General features: G+C 44.8%; 1 protein-coding gene and 1 non-coding gene across 4 annotated transcripts in view; one reads left to right on the top strand and one right to left on the bottom strand.

The window, feature by feature from the left end:
• Positions 1-17,973, bottom strand: part of GLRX3 (glutaredoxin 3) — a 31,266-nt gene extending 13,293 nt beyond the window's left edge. For all 3 annotated transcript variants that reach the window (XR_011488680.1, XM_070470447.1, XM_070470448.1), the window contains exons 1-4: positions 17,858-17,973; positions 12,512-12,620; positions 4,283-4,357; positions 3,384-3,585 (exon numbers count right to left, since the gene is read on the bottom strand). Coding sequence is in view for 2 of the 3 variants with exons in the window: in XM_070470447.1 (XP_070326548.1) it covers positions 3,384-3,585; positions 4,283-4,357; positions 12,512-12,620; positions 17,858-17,946 (475 nt within the window). In the remaining variant the exon portion in view is untranslated. The remainder of the gene's footprint in view (positions 1-3,383; positions 3,586-4,282; positions 4,358-12,511; positions 12,621-17,857) is intronic.
• A 1,468-nt stretch (positions 17,974-19,441) lies between these two features.
• TRNAC-GCA (transfer RNA cysteine (anticodon GCA)) lies at positions 19,442-19,513 on the top strand. The gene has a single exon. It is a non-coding gene; the product is annotated as a tRNA-Cys (tRNA).
• Positions 19,514-20,641: the final 1,128 nt, after the last annotated feature.

The raw sequence follows: 20,641 nt of genomic DNA, 5'->3' as shown, positions 1-20,641 counted from the left end.
TTATTCTGTTGCCAATATATTAACTCATTTCTACTGTAACTGACTGAGAAAAAGCTTTATTTTTGCTTTAGGCAATTACATGCAGACTAGAGAGATTGATTGGTAGTGTTTCATTTTTAAGGGTTAAAGTGGCAGACTGGAAATGTTATGCTGAAGGATAAAATAGAAGGCTTTATTTTAATAACAAAATATTTACACACTTTTTTTTAAGAAAAATGCATGAATGCAGTAAAAATATTTAGAAGTAGAAAAACCATGTTTAACTGTTGTAGAACCACCATTTTTCTCCACAATCATTTCCACTCATGACAGATGACATGAATAAGGAGCCTAACTGCCACATTTCATCACTATCTAACAACAATAAAGCCCTAAAGAATGCTTTGGAGTCTGTAATGTTTCCATGTCTGATTTAAAAAGTAAAACCCAATTAGATGATTCACTGCAAGAGAAATTTCTGTACTGTAGTTCAAATACCTTTTGCTTTACTAAAAGCGCTATTACAGGAAACAGATAGGAGAACTCACAGAAAACTTAATTAACCTGCAAGATCAAGGATTTATCATTCTGTTTTAAAAGATGTGCATCTCAGTGCTCCTCGAAAATCATCCTAAAGCACCAACAGCCTTCTTTCCTGTCCTCCTGGGCAGCACAGAAAAAGGAAGTCTAACCCTCTGACGACTGAGACCCTATCAGCATGCCAGGCTCCTGAGACACTAACCATGCTACAGGTAGAGCCCAAAAGTTAAGGTTGAGAAGACAGAGATGTGCAATGTGCAGGGGCTGGGCTGAGTCCAAGCAGATCCCAGGGCAGACCCTGAAACGGCTTTCAAGGTTTCCTTGATAGAAAGTTTAAGCGTTATTCATTCATGTTTCTCTGTTTTACTGAAAGCAAGGTTCGGACACGCTAATCAAAAATCAAGTGTGGCTCTACTCCCACGGGGAGTCCAAAGGGAGTAATGTGTGTTAACGACAGCAGTGCCTTCAAAGTGAATTCTGCACAAAGTGTGGAAATACCAGCCACCTGCATTCATGAGAACTGAGGGCCGTTCTTTTTAAAGAAGAGTGTGCCTAGGCCTCACCTCTGACGTGCCATCAGAAAAGCAAGAGCAGCTTCCCACTGAACAAGCTCAGGAAGGAGGAGGACAAACGCTGTGTGCGCTCCTGTAAGAGGACAGTCTCAAGATGAAGACAGTGCGCGGAGCCGTGCACACAGACAAGGGCGAACAGTCAGAGCGGCATCAGTGAAGGAGCGGCCGGGCACAGGCACAGCAGAAGGCTCCCGATTAAGCCTTAACTAGGTGCTTTTGTAAAGAATACCAATATTCAAAATAATCTATTTACTATATGTGAAGAAAGACATGCTGTCACAGAAACCAAAATACTGGGAAACAGAAAAGCCTACTAAAATGTAGTTACAAAAATTCTACATAACATATATATAAAAATAATAAGGAATGAAACTGTTTATCATATGTATCTAAAAATTGTTTTTATATCTCCCAAGTATTATCTAAATGTATATAATATAGTATATGTTATAGTGTATAATATAGAGCAATAATATACTGCTCTGATATGTTTCAAAGCTTCACTCTAACTCATTATTTGTACAGCATTCTAAATGCCACTCAGGTGGTTAATATAAAGATGGCTAGAAATACCTCATACATTCAGCCTAGTAAGTAAATGGTAAGCAGAAAAATGATTATTTCTAAGTGTAATTCTATTTTATTTGAATAATCATTCAGCACCTGGATGGCCCTCCAAGGTTGACTCCAACCTTCTGACACTACCAAGGAAGAACTGAAGGCACGAGGAAGGTGGCCGACTTGAAGCTCGAGGCATCAAGGCAGGCACAGCCAACAAGCGCCCGCTTGCCAGCATCTGGTCTTCGAAACATTCCAGGACATCCCCTTCCCCTCTGCCGATTCAGACTACCTTCCCCAGCTGCAGTTTCACCTGCCAGGTAATCTCTTCATTCAGAAGAGATTAAGAGAGTATCACTGCTCTGCTCCCAAAAGGTAACACCCTACTGGTTTTACTGTGGGTCTACTGTATCTAACCTGTCACGCAGGTTCCTCCATGCCCTAGAGCCAGTTCTGCATGGTTTAGGCCTGATGAAGGTCCTGACTAGGACCAACGGGACTGCTGTTGTGAGGTCAGCACAGAGCATGCCAGAAACAGTGCTCCTGCCTGATGGGGGAGGCGGGCCAGGTGCAGCATCCAATAAAAACAGACAACCAACATGCAGAACCTGTCTGCGGCTCTCTCTGTTTAACTCTCACATAGACTAAGTCAGCCTTTCCGTACATAAACAGCAGGCATCTAACATGTAAATGCTGGCAAAGAAAATTTTCAAGCAGAACTAAGAAAGGAACCATTTCTTTAACTAAGACAGAATTCACCGTGAAACTTCACATTTAAAACTAGACTTTTTCGTAATTTAATATGTAATTTGATAACTGTATAGGGAAGAATTTACAACTAACTTTTTAGTGGAAGTTTGGCTGTATTTATAAAGTCACACTGGACATGCAGTAACGATACTGATAACACATTTAATTTCCCTGCCACCTATCTTTAACAAATCCCTCCTGTGTAGTTGAAACCAACACTCTTAGGTTCTCAACAGCATCATCGAAAGGCATTAAATGCTCAATTATGCAGCATAATAATGTTGCACGAGGCACAGTAAAAAGAAAACAACACAAATTCAATACCAGAGGGGTCAAATAACTCTGAAACTTACTTAAGGACAAAACTCCATGCATATCTGAGGTAAGATAGTAAGAGTGACTATAAGCCACAGAATTAGGAATCTTTAAATCCCGAGAAGCAATGAATTGGAAATGACAGCAATGGGTGAACAGTGTCATCAGGCACTGAGAGACAACAGGAAAGGCAAAAGCATACAGGGTGGACACTGGAACACTACCGTAATTCTGTGCATTTCTGAACTGCTGAATCTGAACCATATGAATAAAAGGAGGCTGCCAAGAAAGAGAAGGTAAGTGTTAAGAGCAAGATTAGCTGAACAGACCAAAGCCTATTAATGGAGAGAGCAATATGGTGGCCAGGACTCAACCCCAACTCTGCTACTCAGTGGCTGAGCAAGTCGCCTTCACTGGGAGTTAGGCAGACAACAAAGGTTTTGAATTAGATGGTTTCCAAGATGCCTTTTGGTTCCAACATTCTCCAAGTCCACACTGCCAACAAGTTCTCATCGCCTAACTAGAGAGTCCACTGGAAATTACCACCTTTCTGCTCTTCTAAGGGTGTCTGATCACAAGCATTGATATAAGATGTCCAGCACAGTCTGCACAGAGCACGTGGTCTCAAGCTCAGCCCCCGTGAGGCCGTGGCTCAGAGCAGCCCCTTACCGCAGCGCGGCTCCTGAGGAGTTCCCTTCATGAACAGCATGCAGGGGGCAGCGTGAGTTAACTTCTTCAGGCGCAGGCTGAGGTCTTCCTTCGGGTGCTCACCACCACTTGGTGAGAAGGAGCCGCTAGACGCATGTCGCTGAACTTTTTTGGTCAACTCTGGGGCATGGGCACCATCTAATCGGTCGATTTTCTGAGAATTCTAAAGTTAAAGAAGTCATTTAGAGTATGTGTACATTCCTTCATCATCTATTTTAGGTTCCAAAATTGTAACAAGCACAAGTCCATAGCTCTAGCCAATATTTAAAGAGGTCAACACTATCACAGGAGAAATTTTTTAAAACTCGGATTACAAACTGCCTGCTATACATGTCAATTTTAGAAATAAATAGTTGGTTTCCTTTTTTCTTTTTGCAAACACTGGGAAAGAAGCATTGCTCCTCAAACCAGATCAGAAAGGATCTCCCCACCCCCACTGTGGTCAAGCTGTTATGAAGTACAAAGGAGGTACCTGGGGAACTATGGTGACACCCAGGGGTGCCCCGAAACACAGATTTGCACCCACTTCCTAAGAGAGTCATTAATCAAACCAGAAGCAGCCAGATGTTTCATCATATCCAGGCACATGCCCCAACCAACCAACTTCCCAACCAACCAACTTCTGACCCAACTCAGGAAACATTTTGGGTTTACAGTCATGCATTCTGGTGGCTGGACCTCCACAGACCATGTCACTTTTCCAGGACGCCCAGGGCAAACAAGTAATGAGACTATAAGACAGTGAAGGCGATGAGCAAGCGAACACCCTGTGCTCAGCAATCAGGGGAAAGGGTAGAGGAACCGGCAGAGACAGCCCCGTGTTACTGACAAAGCGTCTCCTCCACCATCTTTATCCTTACCTTGAAAAACAGAAAGGTGGGAACAGAACTAATTTCATATTTTTCAGATACTTCAGGAACAGCTTCTGCTTCCAACTTTAAAATAAAAGAATTTAAGTGTGATTATAAAAAGGTCTTTTCTTTTTAACTACTTCAACATGTAAATCAGTTTCACATGCATTATCCCTTCAGGTAGTTGACGGTTTTAAAGAGTACAGTACAAAAGTTTATGACACATTTACATTTAAATGAGACTCACTGGGCTGGCATGTCATCCACTGAGTCTGCGGTGTCAAAACAGGTTCAGAGGTTTTTATTTTGTTGCACATTTCAAAAGATGCCTGGAGGCTGTGAATAAAATTTTTGGTGCACTAGTGACCTAGTAAATTTTCAATCATATGCAGCTACTACTATATTGAAATCCATAAATCACTGACCCCAGTTATGTCATGATTACAGTGCTTATTTTCTGCCCACAGCAATCCTTGCTGTTTGCTCTATTGACTAATTTCAAGAGGCAGTACATCATGACTGACAGTTGCAGCCTTCTGCAAATTATGAAGCAAAAAGGAGTATTTCTTCAATAAACTATTGATGTCTGATAAATTTTACTTTTAACTCCTGAAAGGCTGCTGAACCCTAAGCAGATAGATATCTTGCTAGGTTACTTGCTTCTGGGTCTGTTCATACATTTGAATGCATTTTAAATAAGATGACCACATTCTATTTGAAAATTTCCTTGAAGCCCTTCAACAAGATCTGATGTGATATTTGACACATAAATTTAAACGTATTTAGTAACACGCTGTCTAAATAATGAGAATACAATTACTATAAGCTTTTTATGTGGACTTTATATACTTTGAGAAAAACCAAGATATATTGTGTTTTTCCCTCACAGGACTGTCAATGTAATATAAACTTTTAAAACCAATAAAAATCTGTATCCACATTATACCTATAGGAAATAGAATTTATTGATAAATTATGTTATTAAAGAGTTTTAAATATATATACACTGTGTTTTTCCAAGAGTAAAAGATTTCCACTGGGCTTAAAATACTCTCTTTATCCAGAGCTTTAGCCAATCCACTGTTTCTATCCGTAAAAATGACCGTGACACGGGGGGAGGCTATCCTAAGTCTGTGGCTTGTGTCTTCCATCTCATATATTCCTGGGTGCTCTTTTACTGCCTTAATTCTATTTTCTTTAGGACACCCTTTTGAAACAACATTTTAAATTATTTTCATTTTTAATGTGAGAAACCACATATATTTTAAAATCAATGTCAACTGTCCAATAAAACTGAAAAAAAGAACAAAGAGAAGGTTAAGCATTTGGAGACAGCTATTCAGAAGACATTCTTTCTAAAGTCTAAGGAACTTCTGTACCATATTCTTTCAGACAATTCCACACTAGACCAAAGAAGAGCAGAAAGGTGGTGACCGAGGCAGCACTAACATCTGGTGAGTGCCCCCCACACTCTGGGCACTGGGCCAGGCTCAGTGAAGATCCCCATCGCTTGCACTCCGGGACTCTAACAGAAAAGTAATACAAATCAAAAAACAGGTGCTACTAAGTAGAAGCAAGATAACAGAGTCTTAAACAGAACAAAACAAGTCACATGCTGACTCATAAAGTCAAATCCCTGCATGCTTTAAAAGCTGACCTCTTCTCCTATCTCTGCTGGTTCCCAGCGAGGCCCCTTACTGACAGCTCTTCTGGGAAGCAAATGCTGCTCTCAAAATTCCTGCTGAAACCAGGAGGGTCACTACACGTGCCTCCCCTCAAATGAGCTCCCAGAAGACGGAGCTTAATAAGACAAAGGCAACAGTGACAGGCAAATCCTCCTGAGTCCAGACCAGGAGGGCCATTAAAGGCAAAGCCGCTCCCCAGAATAGCAAGGGCAGCTGAAGTCCGAAAACCTTCACAGCACTAAAACTCCTTGGAAATATTTCTGTTGGATGTAAAGCAACATAACAGTTATAACAATGAAAGTAGAAGATAAATGCATAAATATTCAAAACTTTTCATTTCAATTTTCTTCTGCATTCTGAAATGACCAAAGATGGCCAACAAGAGCCACCTCCCTTGGAGGCCTGCTCTGTGCTACACACCAGACCTGTCACAACCTGGAAAGCAGGGGCCGTGTTATCATCTCAGCTCCACAGGGCCAGGACAGAGGCCACTCCAGACACAGTTAATTAGCAGCAGAGCTGAGAAACAAACCCATGTCTGTTTGATGACAAACCCCGTGCTTTTCTCATTATGCTACGGTTACCTTTTCTACCACAACAAGTGTAAGAAACAGCAAATTTAAAAGACACGATTATATATGACTTCAGGACCAAACAGACATGGACACGTCCGGAATGGATTCCCAGCCAGAATGCCTTGAGGGAACCACGTGCTTCCTACACCGTGAATCTGAAACTCAGACCCTTCCCACCCAGGATGCTGTGTGTCTGTGGAGAGAGGAGGAGGGCAGGGAGCACTACCACAGCAGGATGAATACAGAGGAAAGGAATCTCCATCATCTCCTTCGATGTATCAGGGGTCCCCAAAGACCACCATGATAGTAATGGCTAAGAGCTATGGTGTATTCTATGCCAGACAACATTCTGACTGTGTTCACATACTGGGTTCATTTAATCCTCACAGTGAGTGTGCAAGTGAGTGTTACTCGCTCAGTCGTGTCTGACTCTGTACAACCCCATGGAGTGTAGCCTGCCAGGCTCCTCTGTCCATGGAATTCTCCAGGCAAGAATACTAGAGTGGGTAGCCAATCTCTTCTCCAGGGAACGCTTCCCAACCCAAGGATCAAACCCAGGTCCTCTGCATTGCGGGCAGATTCTTTACCATCTGAGCCCCAGCAGGGATCCTCACAGCAGGTGCTGTCATCACACCTGGTTTCTAGGTCACTACACTGTTGAGCGGGGGAGCTAGGCAGTCCAGCTCCAGGCAAACTCCACTCTACACAGCCCTGTTAGCACCTCACCAGACCCAACGGTTCCTCCTTTTCTCCTCATTTTACTGACCTTTCAGTCTCACCCATTAGGCGTGACCACAGCTGCCGTCCTGGATTCCCGTCCCTTGGCTTTCCATGTCTTCTCTTCCTCTAATTCCTGGACTGAGTGTCTGGCTTCTTCCTTCACCTTTGCCAACCACGATATTGCTGCACATCCCAGGATTTGGTTCTGCACCTGCTTCTCTCACCTACACTCATTTTCCTAGAGTGGTCTCAGGCAACACCCTGGCTCTAAGGCTCCAGTATGGCACCGCCACCCAACCTCTACCCAGCACAAACCTCTCCTCTCACCTCCAGGCCACACACTCGACATCTGCCCACAGATCCCCACTAGATATTTCCCACTGCACCTGTTCCTCCCCAGGGCAGCCCCGATCTCATTTAATCCACTGAGCTGCTCAGATCAAAAGGAGACAACCTTGACTGATCTATTTCCTCCACCCTGACATCCAATCCATCAACAGGTCTCCTGGGTGGCCCCTCTAAACTATAAGCCGACACAGATGACGACAGCATTTCAACAATCTCCCCACTAACGTCTGAGAAATCTCTTACCTGGCCTAGTCAAACAGGCTCCTAACTGGAAGACCTGCTTCAAGTCTGCCCCCTAACCCACTTCAAACCATTCTCCACATGGCAGCCACAGTAATTGACTTAGGAATCAGACTGCATCAGACTGAACTTGCAATGAAACCAAAACTCGACCACGGCTCACAAGGCCACGTGGCCCTCCCTGCCTCTGCAGCTTCCAGTCAGGGCCTCGACCCCTTCCCTCTTCTCCAGCCCTGCTGGCCGCCCACTGCTCTTCTGAGGTCTGCACCTGCTAAGCCTCTACCTAAAGGTTCTCTGCCAGCTCTTCCAGTGACTGCCATCTTTGCATTTTTTAACTCTCACTTGATAGATACACCCTTTCAGCACAACCTACATAAAAGCACCCCACCTACTCAAGACCCGCTCTTCACAGCCTGCCTGTTGTATTCCTTTTGTTGAACACCATGCCACCTGAAATTACCTTGGTTCTGTGTTACCCATTTACTGTCTATACCCTTACTGTCCTGTATTCCTGTGTGGCATATAATGAAGTGTTCAAGAAACAGAATTCTGAACAAACAGTAGTCACTATTCCTAAGCCAAAAACACAAGTGACTACTTGCCAGTGGCAGCACTGAGGCTCCAAGGAGGCAAGGATGAGAAAACTCGACATTTCAACATAAATCAACTAGACTTCAAAAAAACAAGCAAGCAAACAAAAGCACCTGACATTCTGGGACACTCTGTTATACCTCATACAGGGCTTCTTTCTACTCTGTGACGTGCTATAAAAGGTGAATCTTTCAAAGTCAAATTCTTTGTCAGAAAGTCAAATATAAATTTCAAAATAGTATTTAAATGAACATTTCTAATAACTTTTTATAACACTTTGCCAAACTTTACCCAGTAACAGCTAATAAACTATGTTATTTTTAAGATTTAACCATCCTACTAGAATTATGAGACACATTTTTATAGTTCCTAAAAAATGGAATCCTACATATGCTCTGTAAGACACCAAATAAACTGATCAATATTCTGACACACACAAAAAACAAGCTCAGATAGTCAGCTGATACCTAGTTATCAGCTGATACCAGTCAGCCGATGCTGATAGTAGTTATACAGCCAGTTAGCCAAAACCTAGTTATACAGCTAGTTGGCACCCTTCTGGAGACTGCCCTACATTTTCTGCTTACACTCACTAATCATACAGATTATTTAGAATTTAAACAGTGTAAGCTACAGAAATTATCTATACTAACTGTAAAGACCTTTAGAAATTACAGTGTAAGCTGTTCTTTAAGATGGTTGCACATTTAAGAATATACCAAACTATAGATTCCTACTTTTTAAGGAATAAAAAAAAAATTTAAGTATATAATTCATTCTGTACCCTTGATTTCATCATATCTGAAAATACAATGCGCATAAAATGCAAGAACAGCAGCTACCATACAAACAAGATTAATAGTAAATTAAATACATTAATACAAAATCTCACCAACCAGGTGGTTGCTAAGTCTGACTTCAAGAATAAATTTTTTATACCAAAGTGCAGTATATGGTAAATTGAGTATTAGAGTCTAATAGGACTAAGCTAGAATTCAGGGGAGGGAATAAAGAGGAGAAAAGGCTGGCACGTGAGGTGGGAGTCACCTGCACGAAGAAAAGCAATTTAAAACAAACAAAACAAACGTGGTACAGGAAAGGTCCTGACCTCAAGTATCTCACCACCTAGTCAAGAAGTCAACCAAATAGGAATGAAACGACAGAGCCAATGAAAAAACAAGAGACTCCCTGACAGTCCAACCAATGGAACAGACTAAGTTCAGAAAAAGAGGAAAGGGAAAAAAAAGTCACAGAGGTACACAAAAAAGACATCACACAAAATGGATTTGATTTAAATCATCACGTTGTACACTTTAAATACACACAATCTTTACTTAAAAAGCAAAATTCATAATAATATCAAATGTAAGAATTCAAAAATAAATTGCAACTCGTATTTTTTTTTAAATGGCTTTGATTTGAACCATGAATTTGACCAGTGGCCCCAATTTCACCACCCAAAACTATTCTTCCTCTTTCCCACGCCACCACCAGACACTGTATCTTGAAATAGTCTACTGACCAAACAATTTGATTTAATGATAAATGTGTATTCCCATTGTAGTTAAAGTACTAACAAACTGACTTTACATAATTTAAAATGCAAAGACACTTGACATTTTAATTAGCTATTTAATCTTATTCTGAATAAATGTAAGGTTTCTGTGAGACTTCAAGCAACAGAAATACTTCACTATCTCCTCCGAGCCCTTGGAGGTGTGAGAAGGTCAGGGAAGAGCCCAGCCCCAGGACCTGACGGAACGTGGCAGCCAACACAGGTGGACACACGGCAGCCGGCCTGCACGTGGCACCAGGAAGGCGCACACGTCCTTTATCACCATATCATCCGTCCAGGAAGTGAGGGGATTCCAACGCAGGAAGTGAAAACCTTGCCTTTCAGCAACCTATTCCAATGGGCACAAACAACTGGATTAAAAAAAAAAATGTATTCTAGGTTTCTCTCAGATGTTATTTTACCATCTTCTACAAAATAAGGAATTGATCACAAAACTTTAGAATCAAAGTATTAAAAACACAGTGTTTAAGATCGTCCTATGCAATGATTCTGTAAATCTAAGTCATAGAATGAACTAATCTCTATACCTCAAGTCAAAACTGCCAAACAACTGCAGCTGTTTAAAAAAAAAAAAAAAAAACCAAGAAATCAAATCATAAGAAACAGAGTTAGAAAATGTCGATTCTATAGACTGGAAGAGTCACAGAGCTCTCACTGAGAAAGCTGTGTTTAGTTGAACAACATGCCCCTCCTCTGGGAAATGCCAGCGCCCCTCTCAGGGACCTCACCTCTCCTGGGCTGGCTACTGCTCAGCACTGTGACCTTTAAATCGCCTACCTACATGCACATCATCTTTGCCTCTGAAGATGTCTAAGAAAAGAAAAACTATCCCACAGAGTGACTTCCCAGAAACTAACACCTGAGCAAACTACCCACATAAACCTGTCACCCTCTCTGAACAGCAGGTGCAGTCAGGGTCAGGTATCCCCAACAGATGAGGGCTCCCAACCCTTGGCTTGCCGAGACACTTAAGCACTTGAACAACTTAAAATCTCACTGCCAAGTCCGGTACTGATGTGAGAAGTAATCCTACAGTCACTTTAAATAAATCATTCAAATGGCAGCTAAGAACAATGTGTTACCTGAACCAGTAACATGATATACAGAAAAGGAGACTTACAACAATTACCATTGTCTTGATTAATCTTACGATTGAAATGTTTAATCATTTATTTCACTTGTAATCGTTATCTTTTATCACTGACCAAACATGCAGTTTTAATGTCCGCTTCTATTATTTATACTGGACATTTTAAGGTTGTATTCTAAGGTTACATTACACATTTCATTGGAATTTTAAATAAGTCCTTAAATTTTAAAAAGCTAACTATTCATACGTGCTCTATCTGCATAAGGAAACACGGCAAGGATTCATACAAAATTAATACAAGTGTTACTTATGGGATAGGACGGCAGGGCTGGTGGGAAGGAGTAGGCTGGGCCTTCTCAATGGACTTCTTCCTACACTGTTTTGATTTTGAACCATCTATGTGCAATCAATACCTGTTCAAAGGACACATATTTAAACAGAAACTGTCTGAAAAGTGTATCAGCCACTATACAAATAAATTAATGTGTCAGAATTCTGGGTCTTCAGTTTACATAAAAGTGGCACACAGACAAATACAGTTGATATCACTTTTAACTCCATATGCTTGCCAACACATCCTCTAGTTATTTTTTTAAAAAATAAGGCTTTGGGCTTTTGTCTGCTTTCTTAAATCCTAAAGATTCAGCTTCTGAATACAGGGTATGCCTCCCTTCCCAAAAGTTCATTTCTAAAACACTCAACTCAAATGTTGGCCATGTTGCCTCAACAAGTCCTGACTGATACATTAAATGTGCTAAAACCAAGCGAGCTCGTCCTTTGTAACTCTCACTATCCTAGTCCTGCCTACCCGAGACAGACACCAGGAATGAGGAGCCTGGAGCACCAGAGCAAGGACAAAGAAGGCCACACGCAAAGTGAGCAAAAACAAAGGCAGCCAGGGAGAGGCTGGCTTCCTCCTCCCTCTGCTTCCCCGACGCGACAGAGACCCTGGCTCCCTGCAGGCCTGCACTGACCGGACCCCCGGCAGTAAGCTCTCCCTACTCCCCTGTTCCCTGGATCCCTCACACACCCTTCCTTGAATCACTTTCCATGTCCCACTTAGCTTTTCAATGAAGCAAGTCTTGTTAACATCTCTACTGTATAAAACCACAATTACCCACAATGAGTGATCTCGCCTGCCAGTGCTGAGGTAAACCCTCTCCTGACTGCCCATCCTGTCCTCCCACCCAAGCATGTATTCAGGAAAGTGTGGTGAGTTTTACACCACTCCCTCCTTGAAAAATATAAAACCTAAAATGGCTTAAGAATAATCTACTGTGAAAATAACAGATCCCAACACTACCTATGAATATGAGGAATCCCACACCACCACTCCTTTATATGTCAATAAAATGTAGTCTAACCCAAAAATCAGAATTAAATTCCTAAGACAAGACACTGAAAACGCAGTACCTTCACAAACGAGACTTGTGGGTGCTCTCTGGCGAGCTCTGCCATCACATCGTTCATCTGAGCGCACTGCGGAGCCCATGGTGCCCAGAAATGGACCACAAGAAGGGACCTGTAAATCCGAAAAACGCAGCTTTTAAAAATACAGTAGCTTTAGAAATAAGCAAATAGTGATAGATTAAATTCTATTACCAAAGAAATCTTTCAAGGACCGCCTGAATTGTTTTTGTACTGCTAAAATCTTATATTAAACACAGGCTGAAATATGATTTCAAGGTCTTCTTTCGGATTAATTTTCAAATTAATGGTATTTTTTGAGTCAATATTTAGCTCACATGAAGTGGTTCTGAATATTCACCCACCTCAACTACTAGCCTTGTAAATTAACTCTATTTTGAGACCCTGCAGGAAACTAGATTTCTGCAGTCAGGACACAATGGTTGTGAAACATGACTGTATATGTGTTACTACTATTAATGTTAGTATTTTTAAACATGGTATTGTAATGAAGTGATCATAGGAATAGGAATAAAATGTGGCAAATGAAATATATAAGCAGAAAACAAGGAAAAAAACGGAACCGCTTTTTACAAACTTTCTTATATTATGCTACAAAGTATTTTCTAAAAATTGACAGTATGAACAGACAAAATAGTGGACTAATAAACTGTTGATAAAATCTTTAGAAATCTCAGTATATATCTATTAACTATTTTCATATAAAATTATGTTGGCAAAGACACCTTTAAGTCTAACCTCATACTCAACTGAAAAACCCTTCACTTTTACAAAATTCTAAATTCAAACAGTTCCTTCAGTCGTGTGCAAGCCTGCGACCCCATGGACTGGAGCCAGGTTCCTCCGTCCATGGGATTCTCCAGGCAAGAAGACTGGAGTGGGTGCCGTGATCTTCCCGACTCAGGGACGAACCTGAGCCTCTTATGGCTCCTGCACTGGCAGGTGGGTTCTTTACCACCAGCGCCACCTGGGAAGCCCAAATTCAAATACACTCTCTCTCAACTACAAAAAGGCTTCCCTCACAGCTCAGTTGGTAAAGAATCCACCTGCAATGCAGGAGACCAGGGTTCGATTCCTGGGTTGGGGAGATCCCCTGGAGAAGGAAAAGGCTACCCACTCCAGTATTCTGGCCTGGAGAATTCCATGGACTACACAGTTCATGGGGTCAGCAAACAGTAGGACACGACTAAGCGACTTTCACTTTCACCTACAAAAAATCTGAAAACTCAGGAAAAACACATTGAAAAATATGTTACAAGGAGGAAAAAAACAAGGACAATTAAACCTGGGCAAGGAAAAAAGTAATCAACTGTTAAACCATTAAAACAATACAGCTGAGAATAGAAGGGGCTTAGTACCTCCGAGTTTCTGGCTTAGTGACTTAGGTAGTGGTGGCACTCACCACGAATCACAGTCCAGAAGCTGGCAACCTGAGAGGAAAGGAAGTCAAGTGGGCTGTTAGTGACAGTCGAGCTCAGGAAAGAAGGCCACACTTAATCCGCAGATCTGCGAATCAAGAGACAATGGGCACCACACTCATCCACGCTGGAGAATGAAGGGGCCAAGGGCAGAGCCTCTGGGGTTCGTCAACACCAAGTCAAGAGAGACGGAGGGAAAGGAGTCTGGCGGTAGACCAGAGAAGGTTCAGGGGTCTTACAGGAGTCAGGAAGGGAGGGGGACAACCATCAAATGGAGCAAAAAGAGTAACCAGCAGTTGGGAGTCATTTTAGCAGGTGAGAGAAGCAATGTGTGGACCACTGAGCTGAGGATGAGGAAGTAAACTGCTAGGAACCTACTAGGTAAGAGACTGGGCTGTTAACAAAGAGAGAGCAAGGATCCAGACAGATCAAGGGATGGGCTTTTTTCAGTGCAAGAAAATCTTCGTAGTTTATTTTGTGAGGGGACAGTGCAAATGAGAGGGAGAGGCTAAAGACATGAGATTCAAGGTGGCAGGACAGGGAAATCTCGAGCAGAGAAGAATTCACCTTGAGAAGAGGACAGTTTCCTCTGGGTCAGGAGCAAAGGAATCAAGAACGGGTAAAGTGAAAAAAAAGTGTTAGTTGCTCAGTCGTGCCCAATTCTTTGCAACCCCATGGACTGTAGCCCGTCAGGCTCCTCTGTCCGCGTGATTCTCCAGGCAAGAGTACTGGAGTGAGTTGCCATTCCCTTCTCCAGGGGATATTCTTGACCCAGGAGTCGAACCCGAACCCAGGTCTCCTGCATTGCAGGCGGATTCTCTACCGTCTGAGCCACCAGGAAGCCCCTAGAGTGGGAAAAGCTACAAGTAAATCTGTTGTGTTGGTGGAGGGGCACATAGAAGAAGCAGTCTGATGAGGCTACTGAAGTCCTATTTTCTCAGGTAGGAAGCAAGGTCTTGTGCTGAAACAAAGGAAAATGGAGGACAAAGGTCACAGACAGGACCAAAGAAGAAGGGACAGCTGCCTGGGACACAGAAAGCAGGAGGCTCCGAATGAAGAGCCACCTAAGGCAGGAGAGGAACACACGGTAAGGCCCCCACTCCATGGGCCCCCACTGTATCTAGAACTCAGAGGAGCGCTGGCGCATGGCCAGAGACTATGGAGGAAGTATTGATACTTCACCAATTACTGCTTCCTCTTCCTCTCACGCATGCAGCTGGACATTACCACTTCTTACCAAACTGAAAACTGATTTTTAAAATCATAATATTCAATGATAAAAAGGATAAAGTGAGACAACACTTTCATATCCCACTGGTAAAAGTTCAATTGGAAACTTTCAGAAATTTCTTGTCAAGAATCTATCCTACAGAAGTCATTAAAGAGACAAAGATGTATGTATATGAATACTTCCCCAGTATTCTACATAGCAAGTAACTGTAAAAAGCTATTGTTCAACAATATAATTTTCTTAATGATCATAAAATATTATAAAGTCATTAAAAATCGTATCTCAAAGAACATTTAATAACATAGGAAAATGCTTACGAAGAGTACATTTTAAAAAAATTAAAATAGGTTACAAAACTTTTTAACAGTATGTGCCAATGTATGTAAAAAAGAAAAAGTACACATATACAACTTAAATTCCATCACTACTAATGCGGCTTTGAAGAGTAATTTAACCTAACTTCCACATCTGTGAAACAGCAATAATACCCTGGGAGGTTGGGAAGATCAAACAAAAATATCTAAGCCCTTTAAAAACATTAAAGAATTACCAAAAAAAAAAAAAAAAGAATTACATTAATGTTATTTTAAATTATCCACGCTATTCTCATATTTAGATGCTTAACTTCTACTTTCCAATTAAGTGAACAATGCCTAACATCATGAGGACATAAACCTGAAACAAACGTAAATGCTGTCACCCTCTCCTGATGTCACACTGTTCTCTCCATCTTCATGGATAGCCCAATGTGCAGGGTGCACTGTTTAAGGAAAAACCTTTTAGAGAAGACGGAGGTTCAAATCCTAACTACTGTGCTTCTAAACAACGTAATGAACCTTGGTTGTCAGTAAAATAATTAGTGGTCAATAAACGGCTGTCTCTCTGTTATTTCAGATGTTCTGCTCCTGAGGTTAATCCTGTGCAGATAAAACCAACTACCATGTATTAAAATCATATAGTATTAAACTATATTAGTTAAATATTTTACAAATGGGAAAAACCTTAACTACTCTGCAAATGGGTATTAATATCCCCACTGTATAGACTAACTGAGGTTTCAATAACACATAAACATGTGATTAGACGACTTAGGCAAAAACCATTTTCAATTCACATGAAATTTTAAAACTGAGAAGCGATGATCTGTCAAACAGACGTTAAATGGCATTAACAAGGCATTTCATATTCTGAAATGCTGCCATTTCCACCAAAAGGAGCAGAGATCTGTTCCTTCCCCAGATGCCAAGCACCACTTCCCACGTGCCCATCTAAAGGAATCATTTCAATGTTAATACCATTTGGATGTGTTCTTGCCACTGCTCTGAACTTGGGTCATTTCAGACACAGGCAAGAATGCATCCAAATGGTATTAACATTGAAATTTTAACCGACTGTGACGTCTTAAGGACTTTTAGGTTAAAAAAAAAAATGAAACATAGAATCAAAAATGCCAAACACACAAACAGCAAAATAGTCTTCACCCTCACGGGGAGAGGGTGACCGCGTTTATGTTTGCTTCAGGTTTCTGTGCTCATGACGTCAGGCGCTGTTTACTTAAGATGGGAAAACTGAGCGTTTATTAAGGACAGATCCACACAAGCCTGGCTCCTTCCAGAGGCCGCCTCCAGGCCGCATCCCTTTCCATCAATGAGTCAACGTCATTCCCTACGCACCCGCCTCCCCGGGCCCACCTCTTTCAACAATTTACCAAGTGGACCTGAAACGCCAAATGAGCTGTTCTGATGAACACTTTTCGGCACCGCGGCGAGGAAGACAGAGGCTCTCCCCTCTCACCCGCACCCCCACTCCCCCCCGCCACGCTCCCAGGGAGCTCCCCATCTGCCTCCAACTCAGACTCCACGCTCCCAGGGAGCTCCCCATCTGCCTCCAACTCAGACTCGGGTCTGCATTCAGGTTCACACGCCCCACCGCCCTGAGCTCCGCGCAGGCTCTCTGCCCCTTGGAGCCTCCGAGAGCTCCCGCCCACGGCCCTGACCCCTCTCATCGCAGAGGACACCGAGGCCTCGCCAGGGCGCGAGCACAGGGGAGGCCCTGGGCTAGCAGGGGGCTGAGCGGAGAGCGGGTGCCCAGGCGAGGGCTCGACGTGGAAGCGGAGAGACCGCCCGGAAGCCCCGCGCGCCCGCCAGCGCCGACCCACAAGTTGGGGTGCGGGGGACGGTGTTTCCGGGTATCCCCCAAACGGGCCCAACGCACCCCCGCGGGTCTCCTTCCGACGCCTCCCCCTAGGGCGAGAGGCAGGCGGGCAAAACCAGAACCGAGGGCGGCGCTCAGGAGACGGGAGAGCCCCGTCCAGCGCCCAGGCAGGCGCGCTCGGCCCGACCACGAGCGCCCTCGGACGCCAACTGCCGGCCCCGCTCGGCCCCTCCCTGCAGCGTCCGCCCGGGACGACACGGCAAGGGGCCGGGGTCTCCGCGCCCACCCCCGGACGGGGGCTGGGTCCCCGCGTCGCCGACCCCCGGGGGGCCGCCCGGCCTGGCGCCTCGGGGCGCCTGGCGGCTCGGGACCGAGTCTGCGGTAGACCCGCTCCCTCACAGGGGCGGGGACCCGGGCTCGGGGTCCGGGCCGCTCAGGCCGGGCCGCGCATGAGGGAGCCGGGCAGTCCGCCCATGAGGCCGGCCCCCGCAGCGTCCCCTCACCCCTGCCGCCCGCCGCCTCGCTTACTTGGCTCTGAGGCGCAGCAGCTCCTCAAACTGCCCGGCTGAGCCGACCTCCACCACGGCCGCCGCTGCCTCAGCCGCCCCCGCCGCCATGCTGCCGCCGCCAGACAGGAGCAATCGAGCGCGGGCGGCCGATGGGGGCGGAGCGCGGGCGGTGGCGCAGGAAGCCCCGCCCCCGGCCGTCCCGGAGGCCCCACCCCCTGGCCCGCCCCGCCCCCCCAGGGCCTTGTGCCAGCCCGGAGCTGGTGAACACCCTGGGGCTGTGGCGTCCGGCTGGCCAAGTAGGACCCTGACCCCCGGGGCTCTGGACTCTCAGGAATCCTGACCTCCGGGGCTCCTGGAAGTCAGGGCCTGCGATGCTGGCAGCTCCTAAGGCAGCTGGGAGGGTTTATGCGTGTGTGTGTGTGTGTGTGTGTGTGTGTGATGTGTGTATTTGAGTGAGTAAAGGTGCTCAGTCGTGTCCGACTCTTTGCGACCTCATGGGCTGCAGCCCACCAGGTTCCTCTGTCCATGGGATTCTCCAGGCAAGAGTACTGGAGTGGGTAGCCATTTCCTTCTCTGGGGATCTTCCCTACCCAGGGATCTAACTCGAGTCTCCCACCCTGCAGGCAGACTCTCCCATCTGAGCCACCAGGGAAGCGTGTATTTAACAAGCTGAAATTTTAATCCAAATGGTAGGGATGGAAGAAAGGGAGATCAGAGGAAGGGAGGTTGCGCCCTCTCCGAACCTCACCGCTGACAAGGAATTTCGAATTCGGCCCTGAAGAACCCGAAGCCGCGTCAGCGCATGGGCCACCATCACCCACTGTGAGGTCAGGCCTGGCTCCAGGACCCGCTCACCCTCGCCCCGCGCCCCCCTAACCTCAGGCCTCCCCCGGATCCCCTCTGCACCTCCTGATGCTGACGCTCCAGACAGTGCCCCCTCGCCACCTCTCCACCACTGCTTCGCACTCCTCTCCAGCCTGGGTGACCTTGTCCATGGTCCCGGTAGCCTCCATCGCCAAGGAAACCTCCCGCAGAGTGCCATCCCCTGCCCCCGGTGCCGATGGCTGTGGGGAGGGCGGGGGAAGATGGTCTCTTTAAGGTTCCCCCCAGACCAGCCCCGGCCGTGTCTCCAAAGCGCCCCTCGTGGATCCCAGGTCCACTACCGCCATTGCTTCCACCCAGACACGTGGGGCTCCTCCAGACATGAGAGGTCTTCTGGCTCTGTACCAGGTTGGAGGACAGGCCCCATGGAGCCACCCTCAGATGAGGGCTCCTGCGCAGTGTGTACTGTGGGCACCCCTCACCCCTCACCGTGTTCAAAGCGTCTGTGGTCTCACATCAAGGGCGGGAGTTGGGTCTCCATCCCAGAGGCTGAGTGAGAGCCCGGCACGTGGTAGGTGCTGTGAACCACGCTCTCTGCTTGCAACCCAGGGGAGGAGGGGCGAAGTGGACTTAGGGAGTTTCAGAGACTCGTTACCAAAAGAAGTTCATGTAGTGTATCCCGTGAACGGTCTTTACAGTTATTGCATGTTGAAATATACTGGGTTGTGTGAAATATATTATTAAAATTAGATTTACTTCTTTTTACCCTTTAAATGGGGCTTCCCTAGTAGCTCAGTTGGTAAAGAATCTGCCTGCAATGCAGGAGACCCAGGTTCGATCCCTGGGTTGGGAAGGTCCCCTGGAGAAGGAAATGGTAACCCACTCCAATACTCTGGGAAATTCCATGGACAGAGGACCTGGTGGGCTACAGTCCATAGGATCACAAAGAATCGAACACAACTATGCGACCAGCTTTCACTTTCACCCTTTAAATGTGGTTGCTAGAGATGTTTAAAGTATGCAGGTGACTCATTTTTGGCTCATTTTGTGTTTTCTCTTGGGCAGCATTGTGCCAGTGACTGAAAGGGGCCTTCAGTTACACCTGTGACTCAGCCTGAGAAGATGTAACTGAAGATGGTAAATTACATTATTTAAAATGTAAAAACAGAGGAACTGTTTTGTATCCTGGCTTTGGTAGTGGATACACAAACCTGAATGTGATCAAAATAGCGTAGAACAAAAAAAAAAACACACAAAAAGTAAAGCTGAGGAAATGGAGGAAGATGGACAGATTGTATGAATATCCATCCACATCCTAATTATGATATTGTACTACAGTGTTTCAAGATGCTGTCCTTGGGGAAAAAACATACACAGAATCTCTTCGTGTTATTTCTTATAACTGCATGCATGCTGAGTCGCTTCAGTCATGTCCAACTCTTTGCAACCCCATGGACTGTAGTCTGTCAGGCTCCTCTGTCCATGGGATTCTCCAGGCAAGAGTACTAGAGTGGGTTGTAACTGCATGTGACCGTACAATCATTTTTAAATAAAAAGATTATTTTTCTTAAAAAGTAAATACAATCTAGAGATTGCTATGAAAAATGCAACAAAAGGGGAGACAACAGCATTTGGAACACAAGGCGTTCACTCTGATGACCATCTTTAAGCAGAATTCTGTAAATACAACATATTACCGTATAGGTGAATGTAGCAAAGAAAAAGTCTTCAGAAGGATGTGCCCCAACCAGTTAGGAGCGCTTGCTCCCGGAGAGGGAGAACAGGGGAGTTTTAATATTCTTTTATTTGGCTGTGCCAGGTCTTAGTGGTGGCACAGTGGATCTTCGCTCTTCATTGTGGCTTACAAATTTTTAGTTGCATGTGGTATCTAGTTCCCTGACCAGGGATCAAACCCAGGCTACCTGTGTTGGGAGCACAGAATCTTAGCCTCTGACCACCAGGGATGTCCTCTCCTTGGAAG

The sequence above is a fragment of the Odocoileus virginianus genome, chromosome 7 (assembly GCF_023699985.2).
Source record: "Odocoileus virginianus isolate 20LAN1187 ecotype Illinois chromosome 7, Ovbor_1.2, whole genome shotgun sequence".
Classification (NCBI taxonomy): Eukaryota; Metazoa; Chordata; class Mammalia; order Artiodactyla; family Cervidae; genus Odocoileus; species Odocoileus virginianus.
This window is presented reverse-complemented; position numbering and strand designations above follow the sequence as displayed.